This window comes from Sturnus vulgaris, chromosome Z, assembly GCF_052056855.1.
Source record: "Sturnus vulgaris isolate bStuVul1 chromosome Z, bStuVul1.hap1, whole genome shotgun sequence".
NCBI classification, from domain to species: domain Eukaryota; kingdom Metazoa; phylum Chordata; class Aves; order Passeriformes; family Sturnidae; genus Sturnus; species Sturnus vulgaris.
Genome location: NC_142283.1, coordinates 44,212,062 through 44,233,447, shown reverse-complemented (window position 1 = coordinate 44,233,447; position 21,386 = coordinate 44,212,062). Strand labels below are relative to the sequence as shown.

Genomic DNA, 21,386 nt, shown 5'->3' with positions numbered 1-21,386 from the left:
ACAGAACTTATCAGTTTTCAAGTCCACGAAAGTTCTGAAGCTTAAAACCATAATACACTTTCTTCTTCAAGGGGATCCTGTAAAAGTCTCCTACATTAAGCTTGCTTGATAGGGAATAGTCATGGTATGGACCTGATTTTTCCTGCATTTGATAATGGTCAAGTATGTGTAAAAGTTCCTGACTGGTGATTCCAGGATCAGTTTTCACAGTGATTAAAAACATAGATATAGAAGAATTAATACAGGAAACTTTGCTTGGAGTCTGGACATTTTCACTCAGGTGAGTTAAATCTAAACAGGGACCAACTTCCTGCACTCTCCTGAGGGTAGAAGAAGGAGGACTGTGGCATAGAGTGGCTACCCTCCAGTCTGGATGCTTGAGTGGCCAAATTGATGAGGTAGAACAGGTTTGCAGCTCAGTTCATATGCAGCTGTAGCTACATAAGTATAGGTAGGAATATATACATATTTATAGATAGTTATCTGGGCAGAAAATGCAGATTTCTGATATGAGTAATTTCTCTTCATGCAGTAAAGGCATCAAAAAGGGCAGAAATACTATTAGAAATTGGGGGCAACTCTAAATATTATTTCTAGTTCATAGCTTTCTCTAAGCAGTAACCAAATCTTCTGAATCTGATTTTCGTCATGCCTATAGCAGTTTAGTCTGGCAAATTAGTCAGATTCAGGGTAGAAATAAAAACAGGAGAATCAGGCTTAGAAAAGTTCTTCTATTCTGATTTGTAGTGGGAGAAGAATTCTGCAGCAAGAGGTGTCTTTTATCCCAGTTCAATTTATAAATAATTCCAAACAAGCCAGAGGAATTGGGCTGGTAAAAGACGAAAAATAAAAACTGCATGGGGGAAATTCACACTCATTGTAGCAAAGGAAATTTTTATTCCCTTTCTTCCAAGGAACACAGTTCTTATTTATGATCTAACCTGTCAAAAAAATTAAAATTTGACCTAAGTGCAATGAAAAGCAGGTTGACCCAGCATTTGGCAACACACTTTCCAGGAATTCAGACTGTAGTTTCCTCCAGGGAAGATCTCCGAATGATTTGCACTGGGGAAGGAAATAAAGCAGAAATCAGATAAAAGTCCTTTTCACAGAATCACAGAATTTTGTCATGGGAATCTCTCTTTGCATGCATATATATACACACACACATGCACATAGGAACACACACTTTCTCAAAAGTAACTTTAGATGTGTTAAAATTTTATGAGAAACAAAACAGAAGACTTTCCAAAAACCAGCCAAGTGCCACATCCAGATGTTCTCCCTTTTTATCAGGATAATTTCTGATTTTCTGTATAAAGCCCTCATGCCTCTGGTATATCTCCCTAGATAACTGAAATGATTAAGGGTATCACTTCTCTATTCAATATTTTTTATATTTTTAAAACATCGCTGAAACATTTGTTCTGCTGAAAATAGAGCAGGTTCTTGTCTTTGTAGCAACCTGGTAGAGTTGAAATTAGTGTGATGAGCAAAAGTTGGAGTAATAAAGAAATAAGAATGCTTGAATGTATCCAGAGATTATTTTTACTGTATGAGTTCTATATTCAATAGCAAGGAAAACGGGGGAATTACGAGTATTTATTTCTAAAGTAATTAGTTGTGAAAATAGGAAAAAACCCACAAACAAAGAAACCCGAAAACAACAACAAAACCAAATCAAACTAAACAAACAAAAAAGAAAAAAAGCCAAACCAAAACAACACCCCCCCCCACGACCAAAAAAAACCCCAAAAAAGCCCAACTGAAAAGCAGCACATAAGGATAAATTTGAAAGGTTCCTGCCATAACCTAAATACATAGACCTTTGGTTCCTTGTGAGATAGTATTAAGTATAACTGAATATAGTCCATATTTAATATCAGTATTTATTTCTTCTCTTCCTTGGATATTGGATAGAGAGCTGTGAAATACAATTTATCTTCAAATATTTTTCTACTTTAAATGCATGTAAAGTTTTCAATGCAAACAGCCCTGATTACTATTATCTTCAGTCACATTACAGACAGAAGACGGAAGGGAGGGAAAGGCTTCTGACTTTTTTCTGTTATTGCTATCCTCAAATACTCTGTTAACATTATATTAGTTCAAATATTTAATTTGATTGTTTTGTTAGTGTTTGAGATAAACCAAGAATCATTGAATCTAACCCCTGGCGCTGCACAGCACCATCCCCAAGAGTCACACCATGTGCTGAAGGCACTGTCAAACACTTCTTGAACTCTGTCAGGCTGGTGCTGGGACCACTGCCCTGAGGAGCCTGTTCCAGTGCCCAAACACCCTCTAGGTGAAAAATCCTTTCCTAATATCCAACCTAAACCACCCCTAACGCAGCTTCAGGCCATTCCCTCAGGTCCTGTCACTGGTCACCACAGAGGAGAGATCAGTGCTTGACCCTCCTCTCAGGAGGAGGGTTCAAATTTTGAATTGTCTGTTGGTTCTGTAGGCATTTGTCATGCAACAGAAAAACGCCCCAAGAAGAGAAAAACAATTAAACAGCACTAAAATAGCCATTCCACTAAAAGATGCTAGTTCCCTGAAAGCAGATGCTTAAGAAAAAAAAGCCAAATGCAAAAAAATAAAAATAAAATTACATTTTCAGAGAAGATGTGAGCCCCCTAATTTTACTCAGAGGATAAAGGGTTCTCAATACCTGGTGAATAGATGCTGGCAGCATTCAACTAGTTCTGTGCTCTTGGGAGGGAAATCTATAAAGTTGGTATCATTTCCTAATAAAATGTGGCAAGGAACTTCCAGACCAGAGACAGTCAGCATTCCTGTGAAGTAAGTTACAATTTTCTCAATGAGTAATGAAGAGGAAGATAAGACTTGAGAATGTGAGTCATGGGGTCACGATCAAATGAACCATCCTGGCTGACGCAAAATCACCATTTCAGGTAATTGTGTAAAGGTACAAGGTCAAAACCCTTGAACTGTGAGACTTCTAATCTGAATCATTTTAAAAAACTGAATTAAGGAGCAACCACAACAATTTACTTTTTAGATGTAGAAATTGAACTACAGCAACCTGTTACGTTTGGATAATTTCAGTTTTCTTTCCCACTGCTGGGTCAGTGTATTTTCATTAACCAAAATGAAGCTGCATTTATAGAAGTGCAAGTAAACACAGAACTTCTTATTTTGCTTTAAACTGAGTTTACTTTGATATTCTCTTAAATTTCCTACAAATATTAATGTCATCATTCACTGGAGTAATGGAGGCACAAAAGCATGAAAGAGATAGCTCCTTCTATATGTAATGTTATGGAACTTGGACGCATTTTTAATATGTTCTTATCCTAACTGGGGTAATAGAAATTGCTTGACTTTTCTACTTTCTCCTGAGTGTAAGGAAAGCATTTGCTATGGCAGGAGTGGGTGGAATGCAATTTTCTTTCCAAAGCAGATTCTATTATCTTGGAGAGATTTTTCTCAGTGGCTGTTCACAATATTATTCTTAAGATCAGTATTGTGAAATGACACATTTGAGTAGGGTTTCCTGGCTCCTCAGTTATGCAGAGTAGTGTCATGTATTAAAATATTATGGATGGCTGTGAGACTAGTGTTATTTTAAGTGTGCTGTTCTGTAGCCTCCAGAAAATAGTGTGGGCTTATCTTTAAAATGTGCATGTTTCTGTTGCTACCATGAACACAAAGGAGTGGAGAAGTTGTGGTAGAAACAGACATAGTGGTTTCAGCTACATAAACTACCAAGATCTTTCTTCTCTGTTGAAATATGAGTGCTTTAACCTTCATCATACCATTTTGTATCTCATGCTCAGGAAAGAGAACTGGAAAAGGGAATGTGAAATATCAAGGATAAATTTTACCTTCTGAAACATATAAATTAATTAATCTTTTGAACAATTAATTTGTTCTTTTTAATTTACTTTAATTTAATTTTACCCTAAAATGACTGTTGGATTGTGATTCTTCACTCAGATTGAAGCTGAAATTTTGAAAATATGGATCAGCTGTGGAGGCGCATTTTAGGACTATTTCAGGAGCCTAAGTGCTCTGTGGAAATAATACCCACTCAAAATATTGGCTTAACATTATGACAAAGAGTTGTTCAGGTTCTCCCTTACTCTTTCTTTTTTACACACTTTCATTCCACTTTTCTGTTTCTTTTCCAAAATAGTTCTCTATTTCCATATCTAGTGGCGTGGAGGACAGATTGTAATTCATCTATAACTTGCTTTGTTTATGAGTCATGTGTTCTGCGCAGACAAACAAACACACTAAAAAAATCCCAACAAAAAACATCTCCATTGAAACACCATGCCACCCTCCCAAAAACACAAAATGGAAAAACTAAAATCTTTACATCAAACACAGGTGTTTGAGTGACAGAGCAGGATACAGTATGGTGCTGGTGCACTGTCACGAGGTGGTCACTGACTCTAGGGGACACCAAAGCTGAGCACTGTACCTGCAACACAGGCTGTCATGAAACAGGCCACAGTTCCTGCAATCATTGCTCTGAAAGCACCGTCGGCTATTTCCTTCTTTTTTGAAGGAGAAATGCTTGCTATGAAGAAAAACAAAGTGTATGTCAAACAGAAATACATATAAGGAAGGTGAACCTGCCAGATTTTGCCCCAGTAGGAGATATTGACCACCCTGTGGTTTAAACGAATGGAAACATGGAGGAAAAATGTCACATTTTTAGTATGTTATTTGAAGGCCAAGTGCCAGTGTTGACTCTCTCTGTTAAGAGAGTGGTCTATATATAAAATGCTAACTTCTGTTTGCTTTGGTAGTTTGCATGTCTGTGCTGGATGATTGTGCCCTTCAGAAGAGTCTGGCCCCATGGCTGGGACTTGCTCTTCTATGCTGCCTCGCTGCTGGCACTGCAGAGCCCACTGTGGCTTCAGGGTAAAGAGGACTGTCAGCAATTCTGGTTGCCTGGTAAAGAACTCAGATGGTTTATCAATTTTTCTTTTTCCACTGAGATCTGAAAACCTTTTTTTTTAATTCTTTCTCTAGAAGCCTACTGCATACTTGTGATATTTTTTACAGGAAATAGCCAAATTAATCTTTAAAACCAGCATGCTATGGAGTTGGTCTGCTCCTCCTGAAGCTCATGGGTAGTAGTAGCTCAGGCTCATGTTTGAGGGCTAAACAGGGAAGGCTATCAGAAGGGCTTGGTTCCTTCCCCTTGCCTTCAGCACCTCTCCCAGTACCTCCACACCAGAGCCTGTGCTCCTCTGGATGCCCTTCCATTCACAGTTGAGTGCTAGGCCTTGGCAGAGCAGCTGCTCTGCCCTAGTATTGCTAAGCTTCACCCCCCAGCCTGTTCCTTTGGGATTTGCTCAACAAACAAATTGTGAGAGTGGTTCTTACTCAGGCCTCCTATTACCATTCCCAGGGAGCCGAAGTTGGCAAACCCACAGAGAGCATAGGTAGCGATGACTTCAGAGCGAACCTGAAAAGCAAAGACATGTCCTCTGAGTGGTTTGAAACAGCTCATTGTGATTTAAAGGTCTGAAAACATGGCATTGTGGCTCTGAGCACAAAAATAATTGTTTTGCTTGGTTGCTGCCCAAGGTCTGGCTTTCAGAAAGGTAGACTTGTTCTCTTGTTGAAAAGTCACAGGCTTTTACACCCACTGCCCATGTGAGGACTCACAAACCATGTGATGATTTTATCTTTCATGTATATTGTTGTGCCTTTTTGAAGTGAGTACTAGTAATTAAAGAAAAAAAAAAATCTTATCTTACTAGTGGCAATTTAGCTGCTGTTTTCTGAAGGTATGAGTCAGAGAGCTATAACTCAACTTGTTTTTCACAGCTGGATGCCTCTATAAAACCCTTTTGAAACCTCAAGTTTTGGTATATATCCCTGACTTCTTTGTCCCTGAAGCAGAGGGCTCTATATACAAAGCTGCTTTGTGCATGCTCCATCCTGTGCAAAGAAGGCAAATTGGTCTCCTAGGAAGTGAGTACATTGATGAGCTGACAGGCAGGGAGGGACATTATGATTTTGGAATCCCCATTAACAGCTTATTTCCATACTGACTTCTGCCCCCTATCTCCCCTTGGGTAACACCACTAAGCCTGGACCTCAGAACAGAGACAAGGTTGGCCTTTGCCTCCACGGAGAGACCCCTCACAGGACACAAAATTACTTTACGTGAAATCAGGCTACAAACCTTGCAAGCCTTCAGACAAGTGTAGTTCAAACATTTTGAGAAAGGAGGCAACATATCTCAGCAAATGGATTTTTCTCCCCCTGGCAGCTCTGAATTCCTATTTACTGTGGTTTAGGTTCAAGCTAAAAATGAATGAGTGTTCTAGCAGGTTTCCTGTTTATTAGAAGTTCCTCTGGTTTAATTCCTCTTTTATGAACATCAATTTGGAGATACTTTCAATCAATCTGTACAAATACAGGAAAATGTTTTTCAAGTACCCACTCTACCAGCTTTTCCTAGAAAAAGCTCTGTGTACTCTGATTTCCCTGCTTTCATTTGCACTTTCCTAGCTCTGAAAACAGGAAGCCATGTAATTAATGACTCAGGTGAAGACACTTGTTTGCTCAGTCTGAGTGAATATCTGTGTGTGGATGAATTAGAGAGCTCTGAAGCTGAAGATAAATAAAAAATGGAAGCCAAGCACACCCTCACCTGAACCATTGTGCTGTAATTACAGTGGGTACCAGCCAATTTTTACCAGCATTATGAATCAAAATTGTTTATGTTTCTCCAAGCTTTTTGCCATGGAAGCTAATACAGCTCTTTATAGGTACTAGAAGTGAAAGTGAAAGTCATACACGACATCTTATGGGGAAAAAAAAAGTGAAATAAAATTCCTAGGATCTGTGTTTTAAGGCTGCATCCCATACTTAAAAACTCTTATTCACTCATGCAGGAATTCAGTGCCATATTCATGTGGTAGAAGGAAGTACAGCAATAGCAAGGCACATGAAAGATCCTTCTAGCTCAGAGTTCTATCGTCAGGAATTTCAGCAACACTGGTAATGGATGCTCAGGCAAGGGTGTGAATATTTCATCAGACCATCTGGCTTTCTACCTCCACATGTGAAATATGTTCTGTTAATCAGGAATGCAAGTGGTCAGGAATTCTGGTTTTTTAATATAAGAGGTATCCATAGCATCCCATCTGATTCCAAGAAGCAAATAAGGGCTGTACAAAATACTTTCTAATTCAGGGTTTCTCCACAGTGACAATCTGTCTTTATTTGAGAAAGAAGGATCCATGGAGATGTAAAGTTGAATACCATGGTTTTTCTTGCCTGTGGTTAGGATGAATTCAGCATGTGCTGTGTGTGTGAATGCCATAGTGGAACAGCCACATCTGCAAAGGTCAGCTTAGATCACTGAATGACCTTTGATGCCATGCACACATGCAAGATGGTCTTAGCATTGCCTTCTTCAGGGCACTGTAGTAGGATCTGTTACTTACCCAACAACTTATGTGTGCTGGGTAAACTGTGAATGAGAGGTGGGACAAGGCTGGAAAGCTCGATTGAGACTAACTGGTTGGACTCAGCGTGGCAAGGGAGGTGTATGCCATGTGTTACAGGTCTTTTATTACTGCCCTCTGCAAGTGGAACAATAGCCTACAGCAGAGGTGTGCCAGTAATGCCAGCTGCTAGAGCTTGCTGCATGCCTCTCTTCCAAGTTAAATGCTTGGACAAACCTCTGAGGGCAGGAGGTCAAGTTCCTCAGGGTTTTCTTGGGAGAGTAGCTCATAGAGAAGTGCTGACAATCAGGTAAGAAGAAACTTGCCTTGAAGGCAGCCTCTGTCTTAAATTTGGTGTCCTGCGGGACACTGCATGTTTCCCAAGCCCATCCCCCTTCTGTTTGTATGCTTGTTCAAGACAGATAGGACAATGACAGTCACAGCAACTGCACTTCACTGCAATTTCATGATTGCACATTCATAATTGAACACTGTTGCTCAAAAACACATCTCAGAGTAATATGCAACCATTTTATGGCCATATTAAAAAAAGTTGAGCTTCAACTTTAGAATACTTGATCAAATAAATCTGTAGAACAGAAAATAGTACTTACTGCCATATACTGTTTCACACCATTAATGTACATGCTTCCGCCCTTTTCTCGGTTTTGAATCAGCTTTGAAAGGCGCTCATAAGCCAAAAATTCATTGAAGAAAGTTTTGTAACCTAGTAGTCCACCAACAATAAAACTGTCTTCCCAGTCTACTCCCATCATGAAAGAGAATGGCATGAAGACATAAGCACAAATGTTCTGCAGAATGTATAAGAAAAAAAAAGGTGAAAAGACAGGTCAAAGAACAATAGGCAGGCAGTAAGTTTCCTAAACTTAAAATAAGGATGGTTTTATTTTGCAGCAGAAAATTGGCTTTGACTTTTTGCTGCCATGAACTCTCGGAGTTTTCAATTGTCAGGCATGCTTGAGTAACTGTAAAACATTAATCCAGACTCTAGATGTAACAAAATATCATTATATGCCACTAAATTATGTCTAAAATAAAACAAAGGTTTTTGTGCCATCTTTTCCCTCAATAATGGCTTCAAATTAGGCACAGTGTTTGACGAAAAGAAGTAAGATTGAACTAAAAAAGCTGATAAGAGAACTGAAGATTCTAGTTCTCCTGTTGATTAAATCAAATGTGTTAATAAACACGCTTAATTATCAGGTTATTGGACTCCAACTGCTGTAAACAAGAGTTGTCTCTGCATAAGATCTGTGCATCTGACACAATTAAACCTGTACCTATTCTTTCCTGGCATTATAAGACATGCAAATTGAAAAAGAAATCCCATATCACAGTATAGCTTATTTCTGTATAAAGAAAATAGTGAAAACTGTGAAAGGGTTTGGTCAGATAGTCCTTAGGGAATGTAACAGAGGTCTTTAGGCAGTTACTATTTCTGACTGGTTTCTCTGCCCACAAAAAGTTACATGCTAGTGTCTCTCCGAAGGGAAGATTGGCTTCATGCATCACGTCTGAATGTCTCAATTTCTTATGAACTATCCACCTGTCCAAATCTTACCCGACACAGCAGTTATGAAAATATGAGCCCCTGCATGAGTATGCCTGAGGTATGCATACTTGTGCCTTTCCTCAGCTGTGGGTGTCCGGGGTAGAGTGAGATATCTGTGAAAGCTCAGCAGGGTGATAACTTAGTATTGCTGAAGCAGTATCTGTTATGAGTGGCTATTCACCTCTGCAGCACCTTTAACACAAGTTATATTCATGTTTCTCACAGGGCTTTTATTAGAGACTTGCAAAACATAAAAGGCCCAACCACTGAAACCAGGTGATTGCATTGGGTCAAAAATGACATACTGACCTATGTTCAAACTATACAGACCTATGTTCAAACAGAAGTCCTGTTTGAAACCCATTTGCTCTGTTGAGTGTTTTGGGTACAGTTCCATATTGTAATTGTATTGAGAACTAAGTCTGGTTTCAGACAAGTCCAGCCTTTCCCCCTGTGTCCCCATCTAAGTGAACCTAGTGAGCATTAAGTGCTTGATGGGACCTTCTGAAGCTAAAGCCACTTTTATGTTTAGCTGAAGGAGATGCTAATGTCTTGGCAAGTGTCTAACTGACAGATGTGCTGCACTGCCAAGTCAGAGAAGGCAGGTCTACATAAACATACCCTGGCGGCTAACAAGAACACTGCAGAGGGAAACTATATGCTGACTAATAGATATAGAAGTACTTAAATGGCAAACATTTTTTACTTTAACTGTTAAGAAATTTTTCAGAACATGTAAAAAAAAAAGTGGGGGGTTTAGATCATATTAAAACACAAAATGAGAACAAAAAAAAAAACAACTACAAACAAACCGCACAAGCACTTAAATTTGAGAAAGACAAATTATGCATGAAATGTTAGCTGGAAAAACTTGAGACCATACCTCGAAGGTCAGCTGTGGATAGTCAAACAAGTTGCCCACCCAAGAAAGGGCTGAGTCAAGGAAGCTCAGCAGGGCAAGGAAGGAGATCACGTTCACAGCGATGTTTGCTACCAGCCCGATGGAGGTAGAGGCACCCTGACTGGCTGCTTGCAGCAGATTCTTTGATTCACTTTGCCAATGAAGAGAAAAACAGACTGTGAACATCTTTAAATTCAAGAACAAAGAACTAAAAGGTACATGCACTTCATTAGAATTCTAATACTGAAGCTGTCTGTACACTCATAGAGAAAATAATAAAGAGGAATGATGAGGTGAAATAGGCTTTTCCTGTCAGTCCTCATGGCAGACACTTGAAGCATATGCTTGTAGTGCCCTGAGGATGAGTTCTGGTACATTCAGGGTTGGGCAGGATATGGATCAGATCTCAAAACTGTAGCACTGCTAGGATTAGGATTAGAGAAGTGGTCACTGCTTTTCTTCCATGCAGCCCTTGCAGACAAGCCATTCAGAAACAGATCCTTCCAGGCCTTTTTGCTTTGCCTGTCATTCTCAAGAGAAATCTCCCTGCAGATGGACAACAAATTTGCTGCTGTTGTTGAAATGATTGCTTTTTATAAGTTTGCATTTGCAGATTCATTACAGAAAAAAGACAGCAACACGACAAATGGGAAAGCCTCCTGGCAGGTCACCTCGGGTAGGCATTTCCCTCTTTCTTTGGAGAATTTACAGTTTGGCCCAGGTCCTTGGCATATGTTAGATTGTAATGGGGCACACTCACCTGAATTCATAAATCAACCATTTGCAGTATTTAGTCTGTAATTAATTTATTGTTTGCACACCTACAGCATAATCCCCCTAAAATTTATGTGTGAGGAGTTATTTTTCCCGACCTCGTTTTTGCAGTAGTATTAACTAGTACCTAGATCAGTTTACCTTTTTGCCATTCGTATGCCACTCCTCAGGGTTACCAGAGGCTTTTCAGTTTCGGGCCAGAATAATTTGGAGGCAGCTAACGATGCTGGTGCTGACATGACAGAAGCAGTCAGTAGATGAGAGGAAGAAACCTAGAATTCCAGGTGACAGAAAATACTCCATTATAACCATATTATGCACAAACATGCAGGAATGCAATTAAATTTTTTAGTTGTTTGGATGATTTTTCTACAGGAGGTCGTTAAAAGTTCATATTGCTCATAAAGAAGAGAATGAGCTGTCAGAAGACCAGGGATTTTTGTGGCCAATTCCTTCAGAGACAAAAAAAAACCCAAACAGTGGGAATGATTGAGGGATACTTTCAAAGAATTATAGCTGGGCTAAATACTTAGAAGATTTCAGATAAACCTCATATTTTCTAGTTCTCTTCCCCTGTCTTACCCCAAAAGAAATATATGCTCCTAAGACGCTTCCAGCAATAGTTGAAAATCCTGCTGTCATGACTGCATGGAGTTCAGATTTGGTGATGTATGGTAAGTAGGGCCGTACCAGGAGAGGAGACTCTGTCTGGAAGTGAAAAACAAGCACCAAATTAAGAAATCCCTACTAAAATCCCAAAGATTTCTTTTATTAAGGGCAGAAAAATGAGTGTCTGCATAATATTCTATTAGGTATCTTTGACTAGTCAATCCTAGTGCTAACAAGTGCTCAAATTTCAATAGATTGGGGCTTTTTTATCCCAAGAAAGAGAATGTCTGAAGACAATTCTGTCTGGTTTGCTATCTCCCTGAAAGGCGCAATGAAACTGTCAAGAAATTCTATTCCAGTTCTGAGTGACTTAGGGACAGCCACAGGTCTGAGACACAGATAAGGCTGATAGTCCAGTGAAACACGTCCCTCTGGCATGTGTGTGGAGCACATCTTAGAGGCAGTGTCATGCAAAGGTACTACACTAAATCTTGAAGCAGTGTGATACGGTGATGCACCACTGCTAAATATCATGCTAATAGTGCATTTAGGCTTGAATGTTAATTGTTGATGTCTCTACATTGCTTTTAAGCTTGGGACAGACATTGTTGTAGGTTTAATGCATTTCCCATTAAAGTGGTCTGTTAGATGCTGTCCATTCTTTTTGTGAATAAGGCCTTATACTGCTAGCCCTGGATCTCAGGTTCCTTCACTGTCTCTCTCTCCTGCCTTTGCCTGCTTTGCTTGCCACATTTTCATACTACTTGCCTTTTCAACTGAAAAAGAATCTTAAAACTGTTATTTCTTCACAGCCTTGGAGTAATCCTATCAGGAAGATCTATTATCTACATTTTTTGCTTGATCTTCTGTTGGGAAAACATATTGCTTCCCAAATCCTTTCCACCGTGCATCACTGCCGACATATGAACATATGCAAGTTTGGAAATCAATCATCAGACTTGCTGTAGTGGAATCCTAGCTTTATAAGAGACTATTTTTTTATTACACAAATGCCCAATGAGCAACATTATTTCTCTAAATTCTGTAATATTGTTACACGTTAGCATGTTTTTCTGTCCTCCAACTCACCTGTCCCACAAATATGTTGCCTGCAGCTACCAGAGACTCAACAGGAGTTGTCCCCATGAACATATGCATTATCCAACCAACCTAAAATTATTTTAAAAAAGAAACAAAAATTTGTTTTGCCAGTTCCTTCTTGAGTTAATAATAACAATCTAAGAGTTCAGAGACACTTCTTGCATTAATGATTTCAGCTTAAAAGTATAACAGATCCATGTAATTGTCACATGCTAAAATAAGACAGTGGAGGAACAATTTAACAGAACTGAAAGTACTCCAGGCTCCTTCTGGGCATAAAAATGTTAAACTAAATTAAACAAAACAGATATTTTTATGTATTCTTATTACTTATCTTCTTGCCCAAAAAAACTTGGATCATAAGAAAGGAAAAAGTGTGAAATTTAGATTAAGGCAAAAAATGCCTCATTGCAATTTTAGCACACAATGTCAGCTAGGTGATGTTCATGCTGCCTATATAACAATCCTGTGAATGTAAAGGACAAAGTACTTTTAATTTAAGAATATCTTCAAATTAGGTTTAACTACCACCATAGAGGAAGATCTTTTCCCTCATATGATAGGTTTATTGGACAGAGAGGACCGAAAGGGGACTTGATCTTATCTTAGTAGACAGTAGCAGTACACAGAGATGCTGACAAAAATGAACACTCAGAGAGTGAGGTGAGAAACCTGCTTTGATCTTATCTGGGTATCTGTGATAGGAAGGTATATGCAATAGCTACTGAAATGCTTAACAGAAATCCACTGTCTGTGATTTAATCTCCATCCTGCACTTTGAGGGCTGGGAGAAGAGCAGGCAGAAAGGAAGAATTAAGCAAGTATGGCATCTGAGGAATGTTAAAGCTAGCTGGGCAAATCTAACAGTATGGCAATAAACAATGAAACCAGACTGAGTGAGGGAAAGCATGTTATGTGATGCCAATTAAGATTTGGTAACATTTGGACCTATTTTCCAGGCTATGGTTCCTCTACATTTGTTCAAAACATTTCTCACACTAGCCAAAATGAGCGCCTAATTGGCAAAACCACATACCTTTCCAATAAGCCACTGCATGAATCCAACGTGGTAAAGCATAGACATAACTGTACTGAAGAAAACCACAATTGGCAGTACCTGATTGGAAGATACAAGATCATTAAAACTTCTAGAGTGGTTTCCTGTCCTTTAGGCTATTTATTCTTTGAAAAAGAGAGTCATGTTTTTGGAGCTGTACTTACAGGTATTAAAAACTTATCATTAAGTTTACGCTTGTGCTATAAAATTATTTACCTTCCTGTTTGTGCTGTAATTAAATAATTTTCATTTGTCTATATAGTTTACTAACACAACTGCAATTGTTTGGAAACTGTTTAGCTTAGTAAAATATACATTAGTTTGTAGCCATGTTTAAGTGAATTCAAATATTTACATGCTTTTAAGAGAATTTATTTAAAGGTATATACTTACTAAATACAAAAAGTGAGTATAGATCTCTTACTGTGGAGACTGAAAAATACTTTCGTTCAACATAATTTAAAGAATTGCATGAGTGCTTAACCCACTCTCTGATGGGCTATTAAAACCACTCTGATTGGGTTTTCATCCCAAATAAAACTAATATAACTTGATTTTAAAGTATGTGAGATACGCAGGACAACCCCACTTCTATGTTAGTATACAACAGAAAGAACCCCTCCCATACAAGGTACAAAATTAGTCAGACAGATTGGCTACAGCTAAAAAGCCAGTACCACTCTCATGTGAAAAGGGGAGGCTTCCTCGACCCTTAATGTGGAGAGACTTATTTTGCCCTTAGCATTTAATTTGTCTGTCAGTGTCCCCGGAGAAGCCAAGACCCTTGTACCTGACCAGTCTGTCAGCATCCCTTTAGGGGGACAGTCCTTAAGAGAGCAGTCCTGCTGGATTAGAGGGCGGGTTGACTGTCTTAGGGAAACACACCACCAGCATAAGGGAGACCTCTCAGCAGGTCATGCCCTTTATATGGGAGTGTGTTACCCACTGCCAACTGCCAGAATCCATAAAGGATTCACATGAATAATTTAAGGAATAACACTCTTATTAATACAAAATTGTGACAGGTTAAGGTTCAGATTGTTGCTAATTGTATCTGACTGCAAAAATATACTTCAAGGAATACACAGACAAGGTATAGTACCCAATGAAAGTATTCAGAGCACATAGAGCCTGGTTCTTACCCAACAGGCATCCCTATGGGAAAGAAGACAGGTTGAGCCCATTGACTGATGCCAGCTGTTAAAATGGAGTCTTCCCTAACATTCCCACCATTCTCAACTTACTTATGTACTATTTCTTTTTGTTTACATGAGTTTAAGTGACTCTAGTCATACATACCTTTGTTAGTAATTAGTGTAAAACTCTCTCCCTTTGCTTTTAAAGATGCAGTAAAAAATAATGTAGAGTGCATTCCAGTGAGGTTTGGTTGCACATTGGGAGCAGTTAACTTTGACATGTAGGTGTACATTCATAGTATTATTGTTAGGCTTTAATAAAGCAAGCTTGTCTAAGGAGAGGGATTTCACCACAGTTGCTGGGTCACCAGTGGGATATCTTCCCCTTTCCTTGGGTTGACAATAGGTATGTGGTTTATCAGCTACAAAGTACCACCAAGTTCTCTTCCCTGCAAGGATTTCCATTGAGCCTGGCCATGGTGCCTCCACTTCACTATACCCTCCATTCCATTCCCCTTAACAGGTGATGGGGAATCATCGTGGAAGAAGTTTCAATCATGCACCAATCATATTCCATCCAGAAAGCAGCAACTATGATTTACCATGATTATAACTCCTGTTAAATGTGACTATACCCCTCAGTTTCCTCTAAGCGTATCCCCAGTTACCAGTCTACAGAGTCCACAGTCATTTTCTGACAACCACTAAGACTAGGAAGCTTTCATGTGTGTTTACTAATGACATAATGCATTAGAAATAAAATCAAGGAACAGAATGAAAAACAACAAACCACTTTGTTAGTTCAGATATTTTCAGTACATAGACTATGCCTTTCTAGAGCGGAGTGGGTACTATCGTCAATTTTGATAAACATTTAGAAACTCAATTTTGATGATCAGAACCTTTCATTGAAAGGACGGAGTGCAGTTAACCAATGTTGTTGTGATGCTCAACAAGTTAATATAATGCTGCTTTCTCCAGTTTGGTTCCTTGATCCTTTTTCCAATTCTGTAGGGATAATTTGCCATGCAGTAACGGCAGACAGTTTAGTTCAGTAAAATTAATATCTTTCTCCCCTGTCTTTTCTTTTGTTAATACCATAGAGAGCAGGAAGTTAAAACTCTTGGCTGCTCTCAATTCCCCTCCTATTTATGGTTTGATGTTTAACTTTTCCCCTGTTTTCCTTTAAAGAAGTTGCTATTGTGGTTTAAGAAACATCCTGCTTTTTCATACACTCCCTTAAAACTTGACCTTCAAAGTAAAGTCTTTCTCAGGGAACCATAATTCTCCTAGTGTAAAAAGAAGCTACAGATTTAACAGAAACCTAATTTCTTCCTTGCTTTGTCTTTCATAGTCAACAGGATAGAAGACTCAATAGTGAAAAGTCTTTTTCATCTGCATAAGTACTTGGAAGTGTTTATTTATATGGGCAAGTGGGTTTTTTCAGAACTCTGAAACTCTGCATCTGCCTGCATAAATACACATTTAAAATAACCTGATTTATACATGGAAATGTGTGCATTTTAGACTAATTAGTGCTTCCAGAACCATGTGGTCAAAGGGACTGGGGGACTGGTAGGGCAGGTCAGACCATATATAAGTGTGCATATGCACATATGGGATGTGTCTGCTCTGCTAACATGTCCACTTCACCTGAAAGAAAATTATGTGTCCCTGCATACTGCTAGGGATGCAGTATGGATCAAACTGGACTCTGACAGTTTTCTGCAAATATATCCTGTTCCCTATCTAATCTATCAGGAGCTAAGCATTGCCTTTGGGAGGATGCTTTAAAATATCTTGGGGCAAAGTTTGGAGAGCTCATCACAGCATGCAAACCCCATAAAATATCTGAAAGACACAAAAAAGCAGTTTGGACCAACTGAATGGTTAAATAAATGACAAGTGTTTCAAGAGAGAACACGCTGGCTGTCAGTCGTTGTTGGAAGAGGGAATTCCCTGTCTAGAGGAGCAGATGGAGCATGTTTTGATACTGCTGTACACTTGTCTGCCACTCTGTTTACCATACATATATATGTGTGTGTGTGTGCATTCCTATATATATGCAGCTAACTTGTTTTCTTGTTTTTCAATGTGAGAATTACCTACTTGTTCCTGTTATCATCTTCTAGAAATTCCATTGTTTTTCTCGCTTGAACCATAGGATAAGACTGATGGATGTTTGCCTACACAGAAGCAAACTTTTGGCTGTCTAGTCCCTAGATATGGCTTTAGTAAGAAAAGTGTTTTGCATCATCAGTGAGGACTCAAAACCACCTTGATTCGTAAAGCATTGCCAAAAACCATAGGAAAAATTATGCGGGGTGGGGAGAGGGGAGGGAGAGGAGAGGGTTAAATAATTTAATCCCTAAAACACGTAGTTGAGAATCAAAATTGTTGAGTGCTCAGTAGAGTAAGTAAGAGGAGCCTGGAAAGTGAAACTAAAGGTGCAAAAGTATTGCTCTTAAAATGTAATTAATATTTTTTTTTCCCTTCTAAGATGTTCTGATTGTTCTTAGTAGCAGCCTATTTTACAGATAGCGTCTTCTCTCTCAAGTAATGAAAGAGCTAAGTTTGCAGAGTTAAGTTTGCAGAATATCTAGTTTGGAATATCACTTCAAGAAAAAAGGAAGATAAAAGGCATGTAAGCCCATGGTCAGATATCTGAAATAACAAAAGAATGGCCTCTGAGTATGTCCTGATAAATTCCTTATATTTGTTTGGGGTTTATTTTTTTTGTTATTTGGGTTGGTTTGGGATTTCTTTTGCTTTGTATGTTCTTGATTCCAGCCTAAGCAGGCATTGTGGCATGATACATCTCAAAGCAAAACCAGGAAGGATGCTGGTGAAGACTAGAGAGCAGATAAACTGTATTCCCATAAAGAGAGAGATGGGAAATCTCTCTGTGATCTTACCAATGCAATGGCAATGCAATATCTTGTAATTCTTCCTGCTTATGCAGTTTCTAGCTCTTCTCCCAGGCATGAATAAAAACACATCTAGGCTCTCCACTTCTTCAGGGGGAAAGTCTGAAGCAATGGTATGTACAGCAATTAAGGGTATAACAGCATAGCATGACAGAGCACTTTTAGTCATGGAGAGGTGGGGAAGAAGGCAGGAAGTAATATTTCTGTCAGTGGCCAGGTACAAGCCTTTTAACCTATTCCTTGTAGAAAGATATTCCAAAGTTCTACATGCAATATATGTTTTTATAATTAGACTAAATAAGTGCAATCTAACTCAGTGTATGGCAGTGAATGAAAGTGTTATCAAATTTTCTATTCAGAATATCACATAATGAGTAGTTTACCTGTTGATTTCTCTGGTGATTACATAGGTATCACAAGGCACACAATTTATTTTCCAGCTATACTGTTCCTCTTACTGTGTTTATCTGCCACATATAGCATATACAAACATCTTACCTTAAAAGCAAAGAAATGATCTGTATATTTATCACCAAACACAAACTTGGCACCTGTATCAGAGTACTCCAGAAAAGTCTAGGGACAGAAAGCAAAGTATATTAGCTGTAAGCTCTGGGTAACTGCCAAAACTGAACAAAATATTGCTAGCCGTCTTGCAGAGATATTGTGAGGTCCAAGAAGCTTGGGTTCTGATTTGTATGGTTCCAAGCCTTGCTGACTATTTGGCTGAACTGAAGGTCTCTGTTGTGCTCTGCTGAGTATCTGACACAACACAGGAGTTCCAGCTACACTGAAAAACATGTTTACTTTTTAATCCCAATACTGTGATGCATTTCCATGCTCCATCTGATGCAAATAAGTACAATGAATTATACTGCTTAAAATGGAGATTTGATGGCTGAAGTAATGAGTTTTGAAAGGTGCAGCTAAGAGCTAGCCTGAGGCAATCTTCTACTTTTAAATTTTGATCCAGTGCATTTTTATACTTCTGATGCAAATACATGCATTACTGTTACAGTTTAAAATGAAGTTAAAATACAGTTTATAATAGCTACAGCAATTAGTTCTGACAGGAGAGACTGTAAGGCATGAAAATATGAAGCTAACAAAAGGGGGCACCAGACCTGCTTCAGTCAGAGACTGAGAACCTGGTGAGAAAACCCAGATGACTCCCAGTGCCTGCAGATTAGACAGACATGAGATCTGTGCCTTTGCTCCTGCACAGAGACAGTGCATTCTGCACTGTCTAGTTCTACCTGTGCTTAATTACATGTGAAGAACAGCTGTGAGAATAGTATCCCTGAGGTGAAAAGACTGAATATCCTTCAGGGGTTACTCTCTGATCTATATTTTGGATATTGCTTATTCATTACTTTACTGTAATGAAAAAAGTAACACTTTTTAAAAAAACTTTGTATCTGCAGGGATACCTGCCACGTGTATGCAGCTGAATTAATTTTCTTTTGTGTCATGAGGACTATGGAATGTCTCTGACGCCAAGAATATTGCTGCTCTGACAATAATTAGGCCTGTGCCCTAAATCCCAAAGCTTTTCAGCATATCGTGTTTATTGCAAGGATGATTTGGAGTTAAGACATTGCTAAGAGCTCCTATGAGTGCCCTAGCACAACAGTAATTTTGTTTTCAAGAATGCCAATTTATAACTTCAGCCCAATGATGGTAAAGCCATTAATAAATGGGATTACTCTGGCCATTGTATTAACTGAACAAAAGCTAGATGAGAAGGTTGAACTCAGGAAGTCAATTACCTTTCTGAGAATCCAGTTTTCCTCAAGAGAAGAAAAGACATCAAGAGGCAAATGGATCATTGAACAACCTGCTTATATAATGTAAGACTCTCAAGACAGAAAATTATATGAAACAAGTAAGGATTTTGCTCAATTACTTACCTGGATCTGAATGCCTAGCCAGTTAAATACATCAAAACCCACTTTGGTCCTCAGAATGAGAATCCCAAGAATAAACTGCATTCCTATTCCTGAAAATACTGGTCTCCAAGCAACCTAGACAGAAAAATAAAGAAATTGCTTGTTATTTAAATAAATAACAGTTTGCTTTGGATGTTTGTTTAAATAATGCAAGGGGATTGTCTGACTGTGCTGCAGAATGGGAGCAGCTGCCAAAACAGGTTGCAGGGGACTTGGATCTTCACTTGGACAGAGAATAAGGAAATTTTGCTACCGGGTTTGTCCTTGGGTAATTTCAACTGTTTCTGTCCCCTGGATTTAAAGACTTCTAATACTTGAGAACTACTCAGTTTTATAGTGATTCATCATGTAAAGGCAGTCATGGGAGAAACTGTGGCTGCCTATGATGAGCTCCTCTTCACTACACTGATGATTCCTGTTCTGTTGCCTCAGAAAACATCTATGTTTTTGAAAATTGAGTCAAATCCCTTAAAAAAGAAAGAGCTGAAATAGCATTCTCTAATTTTAACAGATCATATTTGAATAACACAAACCAATTAGGTGTAATGGGGTCTTATGAGAGAGCACAAAGCATTTGAAGTATGGGTTTTCACCTCACTTGGAGACAGCAGCAGTTGTAAAGGACAGGGCAAGTTCATTAGTTCTTGCTGAGAGGACTTCACCTGCTAAGAAAGTCTCAGCACTGAGAGAAGACACGAAAAATATTGGGAAAAGTTGGTGGCCTGGACAATGGATGTAATGACTAATGAAAGCATGCAGGGGTATACGAGGCATACAAATAGGAGTAATTGTGGTGGCTGAACTAAGCCCTTTGTAATACCACAGTAAAACAGAGCAGACATTTCCGATGGAAAATTAAAATAAATGACACTTGCGAGCCTATGGGAGTGAGTAAGCAAAGAGTGAGGACCTCAGCTCAGCCTCGGCTGCTGAATTTGCAGTGGGAAACAAACTTGGGTGGGGTTAAGACACAAGTCTATCATATCTCTGGTTCCAGGCAATTTGTATTGATGTGATGACCTTGTCCTCAAATAAGTGACTGTGATGTTCTGAGGACTGTGGTGAGGCTCCTGTGTGTGAAAGCATGAAGGACGTCTATCTCAGCTTGAACAGCATCAGGGCTGGAACAGAAGATGGATAGCAGCTTCCCAAATAGTGAGAAACAGGTGTTGGTAGAGCTCCATACATGGTCCCCAACAACAAAATTACTTTCCTCAGAAATTAAATATAATAGTGCTTGGTCTCAGGCAAACCTATACTCTTACTTTCCCACATTTTATTACTCTTACTACACCTGGTGCTAGGGTAGGGGAATAGCTTTTTGGACACCGAATAAAAAAATTCCCCAAAGATCCATGATGGAATAAATACTCACTCTGGCTGGATATTTGGAAAAGATAAGCATCAGGAGAACATACATCACAAGCCCACCAAAGGAGATTAGCTGACGGGATCCTCGTTTTGCTGTGTCAAAGATGAGCCAGCAAATGATCATTATAATAAGAGCTGCACACAACACCCTAGGAAATAAAAAGCATCATGATACCCTGAAAAAGACATTTGGGATATTCCTTTCCCTCCCCATACACGAAACATTTACATCTCTATTTGTGAATAAACTCCTTGTACAATGTATTGTGCTAAAACCCGTAGCTCTACACAAGCAGGAACCTGCCTGCCTTTGCTGATGCACCTCAGGCAACATCCCTTGGTGGCATCTGAAAGAAATGTCCTCCAAGGCAGAGTATGGGGGGAACTCAAAAAAGGCGTGAGTGGCTCTTTTCTCAGTGCTATTTCTATTAAATGATGCGTGATATCTTCCTTTCTCACTTCATTCTTCTTTTCCTTCCCTTCCTTCCTTTATTGAATCTTTCATTGTTTCTGAGCATGGGAGGCTGTGGTATGTATGACAAT

At 39.0% G+C, this 21,386-nt stretch overlaps 1 protein-coding gene across 1 annotated transcript in view; it reads right to left on the bottom strand.

The window, feature by feature from the left end:
• Positions 1 to 793: 793 nt before the first annotated feature.
• The window catches only part of SLC28A3 (solute carrier family 28 member 3), a 37,797-nt gene continuing 17,204 nt past the window's right edge, over positions 794 to 21,386 (bottom strand). The window contains exons 6-18 of the mRNA XM_014869108.2: positions 20,848 to 20,992; positions 19,434 to 19,547; positions 18,022 to 18,099; positions 13,440 to 13,520; positions 12,392 to 12,472; positions 11,276 to 11,401; positions 10,835 to 10,965; positions 9,902 to 10,070; positions 8,060 to 8,257; positions 5,368 to 5,449; positions 4,454 to 4,552; positions 2,675 to 2,798; positions 794 to 1,065 (exon numbers count right to left, since the gene is read on the bottom strand). Coding sequence (XP_014724594.2) covers positions 966 to 1,065; positions 2,675 to 2,798; positions 4,454 to 4,552; positions 5,368 to 5,449; positions 8,060 to 8,257; positions 9,902 to 10,070; positions 10,835 to 10,965; positions 11,276 to 11,401; positions 12,392 to 12,472; positions 13,440 to 13,520; positions 18,022 to 18,099; positions 19,434 to 19,547; positions 20,848 to 20,992 — 1,528 coding nt within the window. The 3' untranslated portion in view covers positions 794 to 965. The remainder of the gene's footprint in view (positions 1,066 to 2,674; positions 2,799 to 4,453; positions 4,553 to 5,367; positions 5,450 to 8,059; positions 8,258 to 9,901; positions 10,071 to 10,834; positions 10,966 to 11,275; positions 11,402 to 12,391; positions 12,473 to 13,439; positions 13,521 to 18,021; positions 18,100 to 19,433; positions 19,548 to 20,847; positions 20,993 to 21,386) is intronic.